The following is a 15,003-nucleotide window of genomic DNA, read 5'->3' on the forward strand; positions in this document are numbered from 1 at the left end:
ATATATAATGTTCGTCAATAATAAGTGTAAAAGTTGAATGAGTTGAAGAAATGAAATGAAGATTGAAATATTGAAGATTGAATTTTTTGAAAATTTTGATAAAACAAAAATCATTGCGTGGAGTCGTGCAATTAGCAAATAAATAAATTATCAGCGCTGCCCGATTGATACACTCTGTACATGGTCGACTGTATTTATGTAATTATGAGCGCTAATTAAAAGAGCGGCGCTCTCGATTATCGAGATTCGGTAATTAAAATAAATTCGAGTCAACAAAAACCGACGATTATTGAATTGAATGCAATTTTGATTGTGAGGAATATATTATTATTATTTGTACTTACATTGCGGCCTGACTGGGTAGTGATGCTGGTGGGTGAGGTGCGAGCGGTGGTGAGATTGGCTCGATGGGTAGTGGGTGTAGGGCGCGAGGAACTGTTGCTGGCTGTGATGGTACCCCAAGGGCGAGTGGGGCCCTAAAACTGAGGGCTGAAGACGTGCTTTCAGCTCGTCCGTAGACGTGTGTCCGCTCGACGAGCTGTCCACATCCGACACGCCGGAATCCGCAGGACTTGGCGGTAAAGATCCTGCAAAAAAATAACAAGAAATGCAAATTTATTAAACATGAATTCGTAACATTCTGATAAGTTATCATTATATAATGGTGGTTTTAATTGTTAATTGAATTTATAAATCGTTCTGATATTGCGTGCAATGATCATAAATCGAAAGTGATATTTGAAAATAAGAAGTTGTAATGTGATGAGTATAATAAGACACCGACCGAGTTCCTGTTAGTTGAGCAACGATATTTACAAAATAATTAATACGCCTGGATTATCTTGCCAAGTGTATTAAGTGACGATTGCACATAATCAGGAACATCTTCAAGGATATGTTATTTCGGAGATACTATCCGCTAATACTCTCTATCTGATTCTCTCAAGGATGTGCCGATGAGCGCGCAAACTTATTTTCGTGGTGTTTCCAATTGCGTAATCTTTGTCATCGAAGCGAATTGAGCGGGATTAAAGGAATGAGACTTTTAGGGACTGTTAGAGAGGTGGCGGGGAGTAGCTCAGAATTCGTTAAAAACAACAAACCGCGTCGTCCTGAAAACGCAAATAAATCAAAACATTTCACCGGCGCTGAATGCGTATGCAAATTGGGGAACACAGCCGAGGCGACACAGTGTCGTCCTGGTCGAATAATAATAACAACAGTAATAATAAAAATGCGTGTGTGTATATAGATGGAGGAAGGAATAAATGTACAAGGTAGAAAAAAAAAATTGAAATGAAAGAGAGTTGGGCGCAAGAGAAGAAAGGAGAAAACAACAAGAAGAAGTGACCATCAAAGCCCTCAAGTTCTCACGTACGTACTCCCATTCAGGGCCTGCAAATCGCAATAATCAAACTATCCAACGGTCATCGTAGGTAACGACATAATCGGGGAATCTTCGTGCGGCCCATGCGAATCATTCGTGTAGATTGAAAGGGCTGCGAAGGATGAAGGGTTGCGATGGTCCGCTGCTATCTGGGGCCCCCTCCTGCCGTGACCCGGCCTCGTATAATAGATATGATTAATGGGCAGTGAGGTCAACAGGTCAGGCCGGACATTAAGGGATGGACCGGACATCGGCTCGCGGAATTAAACAGGTTCGCTAACATAGGCGGCACAAAAAAAAATATATCCACAGAATAAGGGGAGGAAGAAGAACGGCTTGCACATGCCATTTGGGGTGTGTTGTTTATTTACTGCCGGTCCCTTTCTTCGTCGTTCTTTCTTTCTCTCTCTCAATCGCTCACCGTCTTCCGCACAGAGAGAAAGGACAAGGGACGAGAGAGAAAAGGGTGGCGAAAATGGGGTTTCCAAGGCATGCGTGACTAATGGAGATTCGGCCAGACTACTACGACGTGTCGGCCGCTAATCCTAGACCTCCTCCCCGGCGCGGATACACTTCCTCGCAAAAGGAAGAGCCTCGGTCATTTCTTCACACGACCCGAAAGAAAATTAATTACTCAAAACAAGATTTCCTCAGGCAACAAAAACCTACCCCTAACGAAACCCTATTGCTGTTAAAGAAATTACATACAAATAGAAACTAACAAACTTCTTAAAGAATCTTTATAAATTTCAATCTTCAAATTTTGTAAAATAATTTTCATTTAAATAAAAACGAGAAGATATAACGATTTTACTTTAAGAAATCTGTTTTGTATGAAATTACGTTCGTTTTCTTTTTGTATGGAGTTGATTGTTGCATCAAAACTTTGACAAGTGGTCAATGACAACGTGAATTGACCAGAATTGGGAACGCCGTAAATTTTGAAAGGATAATTTGAAGAGAAAAAAGGTTTTATTACATTTTGGGTGGAATCGTTTTTTGGTATCCCGTTGGTTCATCGGGGTAAAGAAAAAAAAAAGGTATGTTATATCGATCCTAGGTATATCAAATGTCGGTTTCGTGAAGTGCGAAGCGTCGAAGTGAAGAAGAAGTGAAAGAAGACTCGTTTTAGCGGTCACTAACGGATCGCCGGTCTATTTTTCCCACACGGGGAGATTATGTTAAACTATCTACAGTTATCTGCTGCTTCTCCTGGTCAAGGGGTGTGCAATGTGTGCGCGTTCCACCTATTTGCCTATTAACTGGACACTCGCTGACCACCCTTTCGGAAACCTGTATTTACCGAAATAAGTGGCCACTAATTCACATAGCGCAAAACCAGTTTCCATCTGGGGAAAGGAAAAATCACGGATTTCCTTTTCCATGAGAAAGCGGCGCGCGGAGCGTTTAAAGAGAAAGAGCGAAGGAAGAGAAGAAATAAAAAAAATAAATTGTCGAGCCGGTCAAAAGCGCAAATTTTTCGAGATGCGATGAGGGGTCGCCTCGTTTAAGAAAACTGAAAGGGGGATGATGGACCGCAAGTGAACAAAACGTCTGTTGTCGGGATTTGCGTATTAAGGTGTGATAAATCTCAGGTAATAATGATTATTCTCCAAAACAAATCTCATTACAAAGAGCCCGGAGGGTCGCCCATAATGGGATGAAATGGACCACTCCAATCAAAACAATGTAATGGAGAAGCGGTGAGAGGGAGAAAAAAAAACGGCCCGCAGGTACGGCTGCTGCAAGCTTATGCAAGTCAACGTCGATAAGGGTTGACTCATGCACTGAAATCCGCAAGTGTCGAATTTCCCTTACAGCTGCTGCTTCGACCCTCAGAAAAACAAGGTTTTACGTATTATTGCGAAAGCTTGCAGCAGCGGCAGCCGCAACCCTTCCTCCGTTTGCAAAACAACAAGAAAAATGGGGTGAATCAAGGAATAATGCCGAGTTTATGCAGATGTGTCTTTAGGGAGTAGGAATGCTGCAATTGTCCGATACTCACCAGTTGTCGTTGTGTACGCAGATGTCCTCGACGCTGTGATGAGGGCGTGGGCGGGATGAAGACCCGTGTGTTGTCCTGAAAGGATTCCATGCAGAAGGGCCCTACTATCGGGCCGATGGAGTTTGCTCGGGGGCGGCGACTGCGACAGAGGATTGTACACCACCTCGCTGCTATCTACTGAAACCAAATCATAAACGGGCATGAAAATACTTTCTCAAAAAAGAAAATCAATACGAAAAACACATACAAGTAGTAAACGATATCAAAAAAATAATACAATAAATATTCTTGTTACTATTCCTTTCAGATTAGAAACTTGCATTTAACAGAGAATTTTTATTGAAAACTATTACAAACGTTTCTATTAAATTCCTTATTGAGATTTCATTGAGGAAGTCGTTCTTTATTCAATTGATGCAAATTAAACACTTATTATGCATTTAATTGCAGTCCATTTTTGATGGTATGCATGAAATCATCTGGATATTAAACTTGAGATCCAAGTAAAACCTTGATCGTTGACATAGTGAGAGCCGCAAAATGAAACGAAATGGAATTTAATTGATTTCCTGTGCGAACAACTCAATTTAACGACTTTCTCTAATCATCCGCGGACGAGAAGAATTGCATCCGTTTTCCCTTCACGTCCTTCGCGATTTTTCCAGACACATGTTAACTAACTTTCTTTCGATGGAAAAACAAATTTATTATGATAAATAGTCGATCGATTTCGGGCGTTATCTGTGATTTTCTCGAGGATTGATGTGATTTTTTTGTTGTTCTTCTTCTTGTTTACTTCTTAGAGTTTCCGCTCAAGAGCGCAAGAGCACGCGGCTTCATCGGCGGGCCGGAAGGGAAAGTCCCCTTGACCCAAATGGGCCTCCGGTAAAGTAATATACGTGTAGTCTATAAACTACGAATGTATCGTGGAATAATAGAGAGAGGAAAGAATGGGATGATGATGAAGGTGTACCGAGCGTTTGCGTAACGACACACAAAACAACAAACAAACGAAAAAGAGAAGAGAAGAAGTGTCGTTGCGTAATGCGATGTTAAATCGGTTGGCGTGAAAATGAAAGCCGAAAATTTTGCCGGATGAAAACAAGAGTGTATTTTCGTTTGTGCCTTGTGTACAAAGTCAAAGCCAAAGGCGTCCAATTTTGTTTTTTTTTCTGCTGTTTGTGCGTGTTGTTGCTGGTCGGGACGACGAGACACAACAAAAATATAAGTGGACTTTTTTTCTTTTGCGTAACACCAAGCCAGTCTAATTTCGCTTTCGAAGAATAAAAGAACGGGGGCGATATTTTCAAGTGGGATTTCTGCGGATGAAAAGGGGTTTGCGATGTCGGATTGACCCAAATGTGATCCAGAGGGTTGTTGGATGAGAGCGAGAGTTGGGATTTAATGGGTTGTTTGGTCTGTGCAGGCGACGGCGGTGGCGGCGGCGTCGTTTGCTGCTGCTGCTGCATGAGCGCGTGGGCGTGGGTCGGGCATGACCCGGGGCGTCGCGACGTTGACCCTGTGGAAGGACGCTCAGTCTAGCCGTATCGACCAACCACGGGCGGGGTTGTGCAGCCGTGGAAAGCGAAAGCGTTACCCTGTTTATTGGGGAGGCGAACCCTGGTTTCCCGACGGCGGCAACCGCGCCTCTCTTCCTCCTCCGCCTTTCACCCCCACATCCAACGCCGCCGTCGACGCCGGTTTTGATCCATTGCTCCGTTTGCATTCATTAGCTTGGAAGCGACGCCGCCGCCGGAAATTGCCGCCTCGCGACACAAACAACCACCGGATATGATCACAACAAATATCGCAGAAAAAAAAAACTATACACTTTTCTATAGAAAATACAAGCAACAAAAAAATCATATTCCATTGATTAAAAAACACATTAATCCTCGTTACTTGTAAACAACATTAATAATATAAACACATTCATGAAATCATAAAAAGATCAATATATTGCGAATCAATTTAAATCTATGAGTCTATTAATATTGTCCTTATTCTTTCATTTAATTATAATAAATATGATCGCGTTATTTTAATTATAGATTGATGTGTCTATGTATTTTTAGAACTTATTAAGCACGTCAATATTTACCATGTAAATATATATTTTGTTGATTAAATTGGCATTTCCTTGATGCCATCAATAACAGTTTAAAAGAATAATATTCGAATGCGCGCTATATAGACAAACATGTTGTTCTAGCGAAATAATCTAGACAATTATAATTAAAATTGAATCCAATTGAAATTACGTTCTTGACCAGCGTTTTTCGGTTATCTCGGTGGAAACGAGGATGTTATGATTTTCCGGCTGTGATTTTCCAATCGCCGATGTTGTTATGATGGAAACGGTGCTGGCCGCTAATTAAAATAGTCGAGCGCAGAGCGACAGTTTCAACTTTGAACGTTCGTATCTCTAAGGATTGAGAGACAAGAAAAAAAAAATTGTGGCTTGTGAAAACAACTCGCAATTTCCAATAACATATGCAGATTATCTTGCGTTTTCCTGCAAAGGGTACGAAGAGAAAACTGTTCCCTCGCTCGTGTGTTTTTTTTTGTTCTTCTCTTTTTCCTGTCTAATGAAAGGGGAATCAAAGAAGAAATGTTGTGGGCTTTTCCCTTCTTTTTTTTTTCTTATTCAAATGACCATTGTGCGGGAATACAGGAATCGGTTGGACCCTGGCCCCTTTCGGGTTTTGACAAAATTAATCTTAAACGGATTTGGGGTGGACGACATCCATCCATCCATCCCCAATGGAGACCGAAAGCGTTTTTCCTTTTCCTCCATATCGGGTGGTAAAAGTGATCATCATCATCATCTTCCGATTTGGAGAGATGCATTTGCGCGAAGTGTGTCAGTGGAACGGATTGTTTAGAACGCGTTCACTCGGAGAGGAGATGCAATTTCCGAACGGTGCAGAATTTCCAAATGGAAGATGAAGCAAAAAAAAAATAAGAATGGAAGAGCGGAAAAATTACTCCTTTTTCGGAGGAAGCGACCATATGGATGAATAAAGAGGAGATACAAAGAACGGGTGTCGGTGTGAGAGGGAAACAGAGAGAGAATAAACGAACGCGAGTCGCTCTTACATAAGAAAACTTTAAGTAACCGCCGTGATTTGGGTTAAGGCTAACTGGTATAAAAATTAAATACTTGTACGCGGCGCGATTGCATAACACATCCAACGTGTGTGTGTATGTATGTTTTGTATCTCGTTGGATGTGTGCGAGCGTGATTATTGATTACACGTATTTGTTTGGCCCAATTGAGTTGAGTTTGGAAAATGTCACGTGGAGACGCCTGCACATCCATCCTACCTATTCGTTTTATTTCGGTGGGGGTGCAATCATTTTCGTCGCTCCAGTTGCTGCGAAAAGTATGGAAATCGTAGAAAATGCATTCCACGGCTAATGGCGTTTTGCTTTATTTCACTTTCTTGTCTTTAATTGCGCTCGGGCTCGAACCGCAGCGAAATCGGTTTCGTTTGCACGCGCGTTCTTCGCACCGAGAGGTAAGCAGCAACATGGAAAAGATCGTCGAAGAGTGTGGCCATACATAGACGGGGAATTATAAACTTTCCAAAAGAAACTGTAGACACGAAGAGGAGAGGAATAGTGATCGTACCGAAAATGATGGAACTTCTCTATTTATTTATTTTTTGCATATGAAACGAAAATAGCGGAAAACTAGGAAGTTTGGGAAAGCTTTCGATCTGATAAACGCAGGAAACGAAAATCGTATTAATCACGTTTTAAACGCCGTTTCAGAAATTAGCAAATTTCCTCAAATGCATCCTCAAATGCCAATTTGTTTAGGTCATTACGAAATGACCAGATTAACTATTCAATTTTGTTGTAAATAATTAAAAGATTTTTTAAATTAATGAAATTTTAAATTTGAATTATGCATATATTTATGAGTTTTCTAAAATCTTAAAAATTTGTTGAAATTATATAAAATTGAATAAAAAGGATTTTCATTAATAAAAGTTGAAAGTAGTAGTTTTTGAATGAAATTGAAGCTCTGGGAAAATCGTTGTTAAGTGGGTATAATTAGCAGGAAAGGATTGAGGCTAGGATTGCTTGGAAATTGTGTTTTAATTGTGATCGGTATCGTAAGGTAATAATAGTATAGTAAGTAACTAATTGGAGGAAAACGACAGTAAATGGCGACGCCGTTGTTGTTGATGATGATGATGATGAAGAGATAATAAGCCCGGATATTTTCGGACGGATTTTTCGCGCAATGGCGGCGGCGGCGGAGCAGATAATAATAAATAACTCGGTTGAAGTGTGCGAGTTTGAGTGTATGCACATATATGTATACATGTGTGTCTGTGTGTGTGTGAGTGGATATAAAAAGCGAAACCGTTCGCGAATTCTTTTATGCCGCACGGCGTACTTGCAATCACGTGATCGTTGATTTCAATGTGTGTGCGTTGAACAAGTGAACGTCGACCTACATACCTCATTTCCACACCGACAAACCGGCTGCTGACATCATTCATGCCAGTTTTCGGCAACTATTATCACATACATGTCGTAACAGAAACGGCACACACAGAGGAGAACCAGGTATATGAAATATCGTGCGCTGCTCGCGATCTTCATTATTTACGCTTAGGTCTTCAGCATCTGGTAATTGGTAAAAAAATATTAGCTTAACTTAAAGAGCAAATCGAAATCTTCGATTGAGCTTTAACCGGATACAAATGTAAGATCATTAGCTTCATTTACCAATGCTTCAAATTTACAATAACTGCAATTAGTTAGGTATTAGTATAATGTTAAGGGCTATTAGATTTGTTTAGTTTTCAATGTCCAAAATTGATCGTTAAAATGTGTTGCGTACTTCTTCATTATTTTTTTTTTCTGTCGCTCTTATAGAAAGTGTTTTGACATTTCGATTCTGAGAATACTTAAGGAACGAATAACTCAACTCTTCTTAGCGGCTTCGATTCCATTTTTATGAATTGTTTTTGGCTGCGAGAATCAGGTCGCGAAATTAATGTTAAAAGTGTTTTGCAACCGCCGCCGACGACGACGACGACGTATACATATACAAACGCGTACGCAAGAGATGCCCTCCTCCCGCACCGCGACGTTATGTAACACGAAACCGAAATGCATGTGGGTCGTTGATATCATCAATCCGTTGTTACCCGTTGCCGTTCTGTATTTGTTGTTGTTATTATTATTATTTGCCCAAAATCGGCAACCTCGCGCGTTTGCCAAAAACAACAACATGCAGCCACGAAAAATGCGTCTTCGCGGTGAAAGCGACAGTGATCCTCCAAGGTTCCCGCGTGTGTCCGATTGCGCGGCGAATTTAAAATAAAACCAAATAACCCGGAAACCGTAGTAGTACCATTATTTACGGATCGCGAACGCAACAGGAAGTTGCGACAAAAAAACCTCTCTCTCTATACCTGCCGTGTGTGTGTGTGCGTCCCGTGCACAATTCTAATCTTCCTCTATAAATACAAAGTTTTCTCTTCGATTCGTTTCGTTGTCATCCGGCAAATCATGATGGTGATGATACCAGACGCGTTCCAATTCCGGAAAGCCCGTCACCTGCCAGCATATCAGGCATATTTATAGTCGTCCTTTTTTCCAATTTATATAAACCGCGAATTAGAAACAAATACATGAGACAAGAGGAAGAAATAAAATAAAAATGAAAAAAATAGATAAATAAATAAATAATACACTTGGCAAACGGATTAACGTTGAGAACGAAAATAAAAGTTTTACGATCCACTCGAGAATTCCATCGCGTAAATGCTCTTCGACGCACATTTATTTCTCTTATTACTACGTTCCGACGTTTGAAATTAATATATTTCTGCCCACGTGCTTCTTCTTTTACTTCTTCGTCGTCGTCATCTTCTACCAGTCGTAGGTACTTCCTTTGTGCCGAGTGGAGACGCATCGGAATGAAGAGGAGAGGCGCCTCTTGCTTGCACAAGTCGCGGCTTTTTATATCCGTGCAAAATGCACGGAATCAGGTCACGAAAACTTCGGTTCGTTGCAAACACGGGATATTTAAAAGAAAAAAAAAATAAACTGGACATATAATATCAAATAAACATAGCTGTAATGTAATCATCATCAATTTAACTATGATTTTAGAAGGTTGATATAATGAATACTACAGTTTGCTTCATGCAGGAACAGTTTATAAAAGGTACAGATTATGCAAGCAGCAAAACTAAAGTTCGAAAGTTTCTGTGAGGGCAGTTTGAAGAGTTCGAAATGGTTTTTTTTCGGAATGGGCCACTCTCACTTTCGCGGCCGGCGCTCGCGGCCCGCCGTTACGTCACGCGTCCGTCCCGCGCGGTCTATCGACATCGATCGGACTAGGCGCGCGCTCGTGACGTAACGTTGCGGAACGCAACCCGAGGCGACGCACCGAATTGCGAAAAATACCCGGAATCGCAGCACAACAGAAGACCAGGAAGAAACGTATCGAAGATGTTATAAGAGAAGAAAAAAACACATACAGTTATTTTTCTGATCGAAGAGGTATACAAAGATGCAGCCCTTTGTTACAGTTATGGGGGTGTTTCTGTTCCGTTAAGGTTCGATATCGGTTGTATATAAAAAAAAAAGAAAGGAGAACAGCGCTTGGGACTTGAGGGTGAGAGGATTACAGTTATGCATGGGAAAAGGGCAAGGTCGCGGAAGTTGAAGCAGCAGACCCTTAAAAAAAAACGGAATGATTAGAATAGACGATTTCCGGATAGTTTTACATATTTCCTCTCTTTTTTTTTTCTTTTCTTTACTTACAATCGTGAGGCGTGACGAATAATAAAAAATGTACAGTTTAAGAGCATTTCTGAAGGAACAAATCGAAAGGCGGAGGAGGAAATAATTGAAAATGAAAATTAAAAAAATAAAGTACACATAACACTCGATCTGAGAGAGAGATAGAAAACAACATGTATATCAACAACAGATTACGTGGACAACGGGTGTAACTGTTCACATATAATTTTTGCATACTGCGATTTGCACACAAGCCGGAATGAATGTAACTGTTTAAACTACATAATATTCAAATGGGTGATATCACATTCATTATTCGCAATTAACAGTTAACCGCGCTCTCTTTAAATGTCAATTAAGGTGTATGCAGAAGAGATAGTAATAATGCGCATTGTCTTTTCTTCGCCTGCTTCCTACTAGACAGACACACGCGGACAAAACTCATTCAGATTCTTCCAATCAGGTTTTTCTTTCGCTTTCTTTCTCGAACGAAAGGAATTCGCACGTTAATTATACATTAATTGACTTGCGCATTTTCAAAATTTTATTGTTAATTCAATATAGTTTAACTATAATTTCTTATAATTGATTCGCTATGTAAGTAAGATTGCTAGGTAATTGATTATAAATAAGTTGACTCAATTTGTGTATGAGTAATTTAGGAAGGAAAGTTTTGAATTCTCTCTTCGATTAAATTGGTTGGAAGGAAGGCGAATAAGACTACGTCTGGGACTTTAAGGAGAAGATCCTCGACCTTGGCCTTCGGAAACAACCCCCGCGATCGATCCCCGACTACTTCCTTGTTATTACACACACATGCACAAACACGTATAGGTGGAACTAGTTAATTGATGAAGGCCGGGACAATTTGTTTCCTGAATAAATGAAATCCATCGATTCCCTACGCCACCCTCCCTCGACCGTGACCTAGAGATATGACGGGGGTAGCAAGGATCGAGGATGCCGAGACACTGACTAATGGATCCCGATCTACCTGCCCCGAATAAAACGCACTTTATTCAAAATACCCCCTCGAGATGAACAACATGAAAAAATAAAACTACTCCCATACGCGTCTATCTTTTTCTAATTTGACCCATTTTAACCCAATTTTTGAAGCACAGTTAGGTGTGCAGGTAGATGCTTCGTTTTTTTTCCTTTACAAACACCCCCTTATTTAATACGGTAAAATATCGAATGCGATTTCCGGTAGTTGATGGGAAGATGAGGTGTTGGGATTATTTTTTGTTATTACTAATTTTTTTTTTCCTGGTTTTGGACTTACAGTAGCGCTTCATGAGGCTCTTCTTGTAGGCTTTGCAGTCGAGCCCTTCGGGGGAACAGCGACCCCCGGAGTCATCGCTCTCGGTGCCGGAGTCACGATCCCTGAGACCGGGACTCAGACGACCCCCGTTCACACTTAAATCTAAGGGCACACAGTCGCTGTCCGAGTCCGTCTCTTGCTTGATGTCCGGCTTCTCCTCCTTGATGGACTCGGGTGTCCTGCTGCGGCTCACCGGAGCGATCATGCTTTGTAGCAGCATGTTGCGCACTTCCAAGGTGTTCTGGAGATGCTGCAGTATCATCACGGTTTCGAGTCAATTTGGGTTCATATCACTTCACTTTAAAAGGGGAGTATATAGTATGTTTTCTGGGCAACTGTTTTGGGGGTGTAGCAGTATTTGGTAAGATTGTGTTGTTGTGTATCCCACTGAGGATGATGATGGTCTAGGCTTCACAGATCTCTTCACTGGTGATGATGGTAGCTGTGGCTAGGATAGCGCGCGTCTAACAAACAGTGTGCGAGCGATGTGTATGCGTTTCATTAAGAAAAGGGTTGAGCTGTGTATAGACGTCCACACGTACGGAGCGAAACCCATACACTAGAGTGTAGACTGTAGAATTCTTGCTGCCCTAGTGACTCAGATACGGGACGTTCGGTAGGATTCGGCCGACGTCGGCGGCATTCACTTTCAATAGGACGGACGGACAGTGCGCATTGGGTAAGGTTAGGCACACTGCGTTTAGATATTAGATACATACAAACCACATCACATCACATACATCTATATCTATGCCTAGCGTCTAATGTTAAATTGTTGTAAACAAAACACTTCCGCGTGGGCGTGGACCGAAACTTATACGCCCTCCCAACCCATAAACCCAGCAAATAAATCAACACCAATACCAACCTTTTCTAATAACCAATAACCAATTTCTAAACTCACCAATTACACTTGCAAATACTTATCTATATCATATTGCAATTCACTCTAAATCTTAGAAACCAATCTTATAAAAATAATCATTTCAGATCATACACTAAGTCAATACTTTCATTACTATTCCAAAAATTAAATTTTAAAATTTAAACTCATAGTTGATAGTGGACAAAATTAATAATTTCATTGTTTTTAACTATTACTCATTACTTACCAAGTATTTTTTTTGCTTATATTTGGTAGTACGTATGGAAAAAGAAATATAATTCATTTGTCAATTAACGAGTAATGTCAAGTAAGTGTTAGGAATTTAAAAAAAAGAACTTTTCAAATATTTTATAATCTACTTGGCAAGTATCAAGTAGTTTGTTATCTTATTGATAAAATAAGAGAGTCATCTAGTATTAAATGAAATCTGTAACGTTTGTAACTTAAACTAAAGTGAGACTAGACTAAGTAATCAAAATTAACTACTTCCAAGTTCTCAAGTAGATTGTCAAATACGTACTATTGAATTTACAAATGTTTGGTAGTCATGGAAACTTCAGTTGTTTTCTATAAATTATTTGATTATTATTGGAATTAGTCAGTTGATAGTGGACGAAATTAATAATTTCATTGTTTTTAACAATTACTCATTACTTACCAAGTATTTTTTTTTGCTTATATTTGGTAGTATGTATGGAAAAAGAAATATAATTCATTTGTCAATTAACGAGTAATGTCAAGTAAGTGTTAGTAATTAAAAAAAAGAACTTTTCAAATATTTTATAATCTACTTGGCAAGTATCAAGTAGTTTGTTATCTTATTGATTACAAAAAAAAATTCATTTTTACCCCATTTTGGGTAATTTACCTCGGTTTCCCGACCGCTGTATTAAACCAATAAAATAATACACAGCAACAATTGCATATGTCACAATAATACAAGATATTGGTGACATTTGCAAATGTACATTAGATTATTGTAGAGAAAGGAAACGAATGTAATTTAATAATTGCATTTTAAATTCGAATTGTGATATATTCACTCAGAAATCACGCGTTTCCACAAACATCGCAATTCCATCAACTTGTTGACTGAAAATATCACCATTTTCTGACCTTCATCTACAATAATAGCTTAATCGCAGGTCTCTTGCGTTTAATTCGCTGGCGTTAGGAACTCAGGAATCAATTACAACAATTGTTGTTAAAACTCATATATTATCGAATGATTGAGAGAGAGAGAGAGAGAAAAAAAAACAACAAATATTATAGGAAATAAGATAAATTGACTTTGAATAACAAACATTTTTATTTAGTAAAGCTAATAAACGTGATTGCAATTCTATAAACGTTTCATAATCAATATTTTTGAAGCGATTTTTGAATCTTTTTGAATATTAACTAAAGTTGATTGAAAAATCATTGTTTAATTAGTTAAAACTATGGGTAATTCTTAATGTCAATTAGCAGAAGATGTTATCTAATCATTAGGAAATGCGTTTTCTAAACGACAACTTAATTGCAGACGAATTTGTAAAAAGGAAATGTTTTTCTTCGTTTTTGAACAATAATAAATCAATTGATTTTCTAATCAACCAAGATTATTTACTTTAAAAACTAAACACAATCACTTTATTATCGTTTTACTAAATATACGTTATGATTCATAACTGCAAATCAAATCTAATGAATCGATTAAAAATTATATCACGTAGGATGTGAAAATATTATAGAATTTATGTTCTGCAAAATTTCAGCACAATTACAATAATTTTGGTTAAAACGTGAGTTAGACATTTCATCACGTCCGCAAGGATAATTGTATCACCTCAGAATTCCCGATTTCCTAAATTTATTTATTTTTTACCAAAATTATGATAAATCTCTGAATTAGTAATTGTATCACGTATACAAGTCTAGAACTAAGAATTGTTTCACTTTAACATTTCCGATTTCCTAAATTTGTGGCACATGAATCATTCAGTATCACGTAATAAAACAAACTTATTTCTGAAAATCTATAAATTTTTTCTTCATTATTCTAAATTTATACGCTTTTCCATGCATTCTCGTTAAGAAAATATTAAGTTAAGCAAATTTATAAATATTTTTACTTGAATATTAAAAGTACTTAAATCAAAGAATGTGCAAGAATTAATAAAAAAAACAACAGCAAATGTAAAACAACAGCACAAGAGAGAAAAAAAAAACAACAGCAGCAGTGATCTTGAAATTGTTTCCATTTGATTTTCTAAACAACGTACACAAACACACACACACACGATGAATTATGCAAAACGTGTTATTCAATTTAACTGTACTGCGGTAGCACATTTATAGTTGCGTAATTCTGCAAAAGCGTAATTGAAATTAACAGTAAAACGCGGAGCGAGTGACTTTTCCTCGCGTTATTCGGAAAACACCCGGAGGAATTGCGAGAGAAAAATAACCAAGAATATAATGTGGAACTTTTTTAAAGTCGAAGTGAATGCGAATAAGAAAAGGAGTCCTTAAGGACTTCATGAATAAACCCTCACACGTTTAAAGGAAACTTTGGAAAGTGAACAAAACGATCGCACGTAATATATATTTTTTTTCTCGTTGTAACTAAGTTTATCTGCAAA

General features: G+C 38.8%; 1 protein-coding gene across 1 annotated transcript in view; it reads right to left on the reverse strand.

Moving 5' to 3' along the window:
* The window catches only part of LOC108557986 (ecdysone-induced protein 74EF-like), a 21,291-nt gene extending 9,239 nt beyond the window's left edge, over positions 1-12,052 (reverse strand). Inside the window, exons 1-3 of the mRNA XM_017914746.1 lie at positions 11,455-12,052; positions 3,393-3,566; positions 345-587 (exon numbers count right to left, since the gene is read on the reverse strand). Coding sequence (XP_017770235.1) covers positions 345-587; positions 3,393-3,566; positions 11,455-11,755 — 718 coding nt within the window. The 5' untranslated portion in view covers positions 11,756-12,052. The remainder of the gene's footprint in view (positions 1-344; positions 588-3,392; positions 3,567-11,454) is intronic.
* Positions 12,053-15,003: the final 2,951 nt, after the last annotated feature.

Source organism: Nicrophorus vespilloides, unplaced genomic scaffold, assembly GCF_001412225.1.
Source record: "Nicrophorus vespilloides isolate i.1.1-1 unplaced genomic scaffold, Nicve_v1.0, whole genome shotgun sequence".
NCBI classification, from domain to species: Eukaryota; Metazoa; Arthropoda; class Insecta; order Coleoptera; family Silphidae; genus Nicrophorus; species Nicrophorus vespilloides.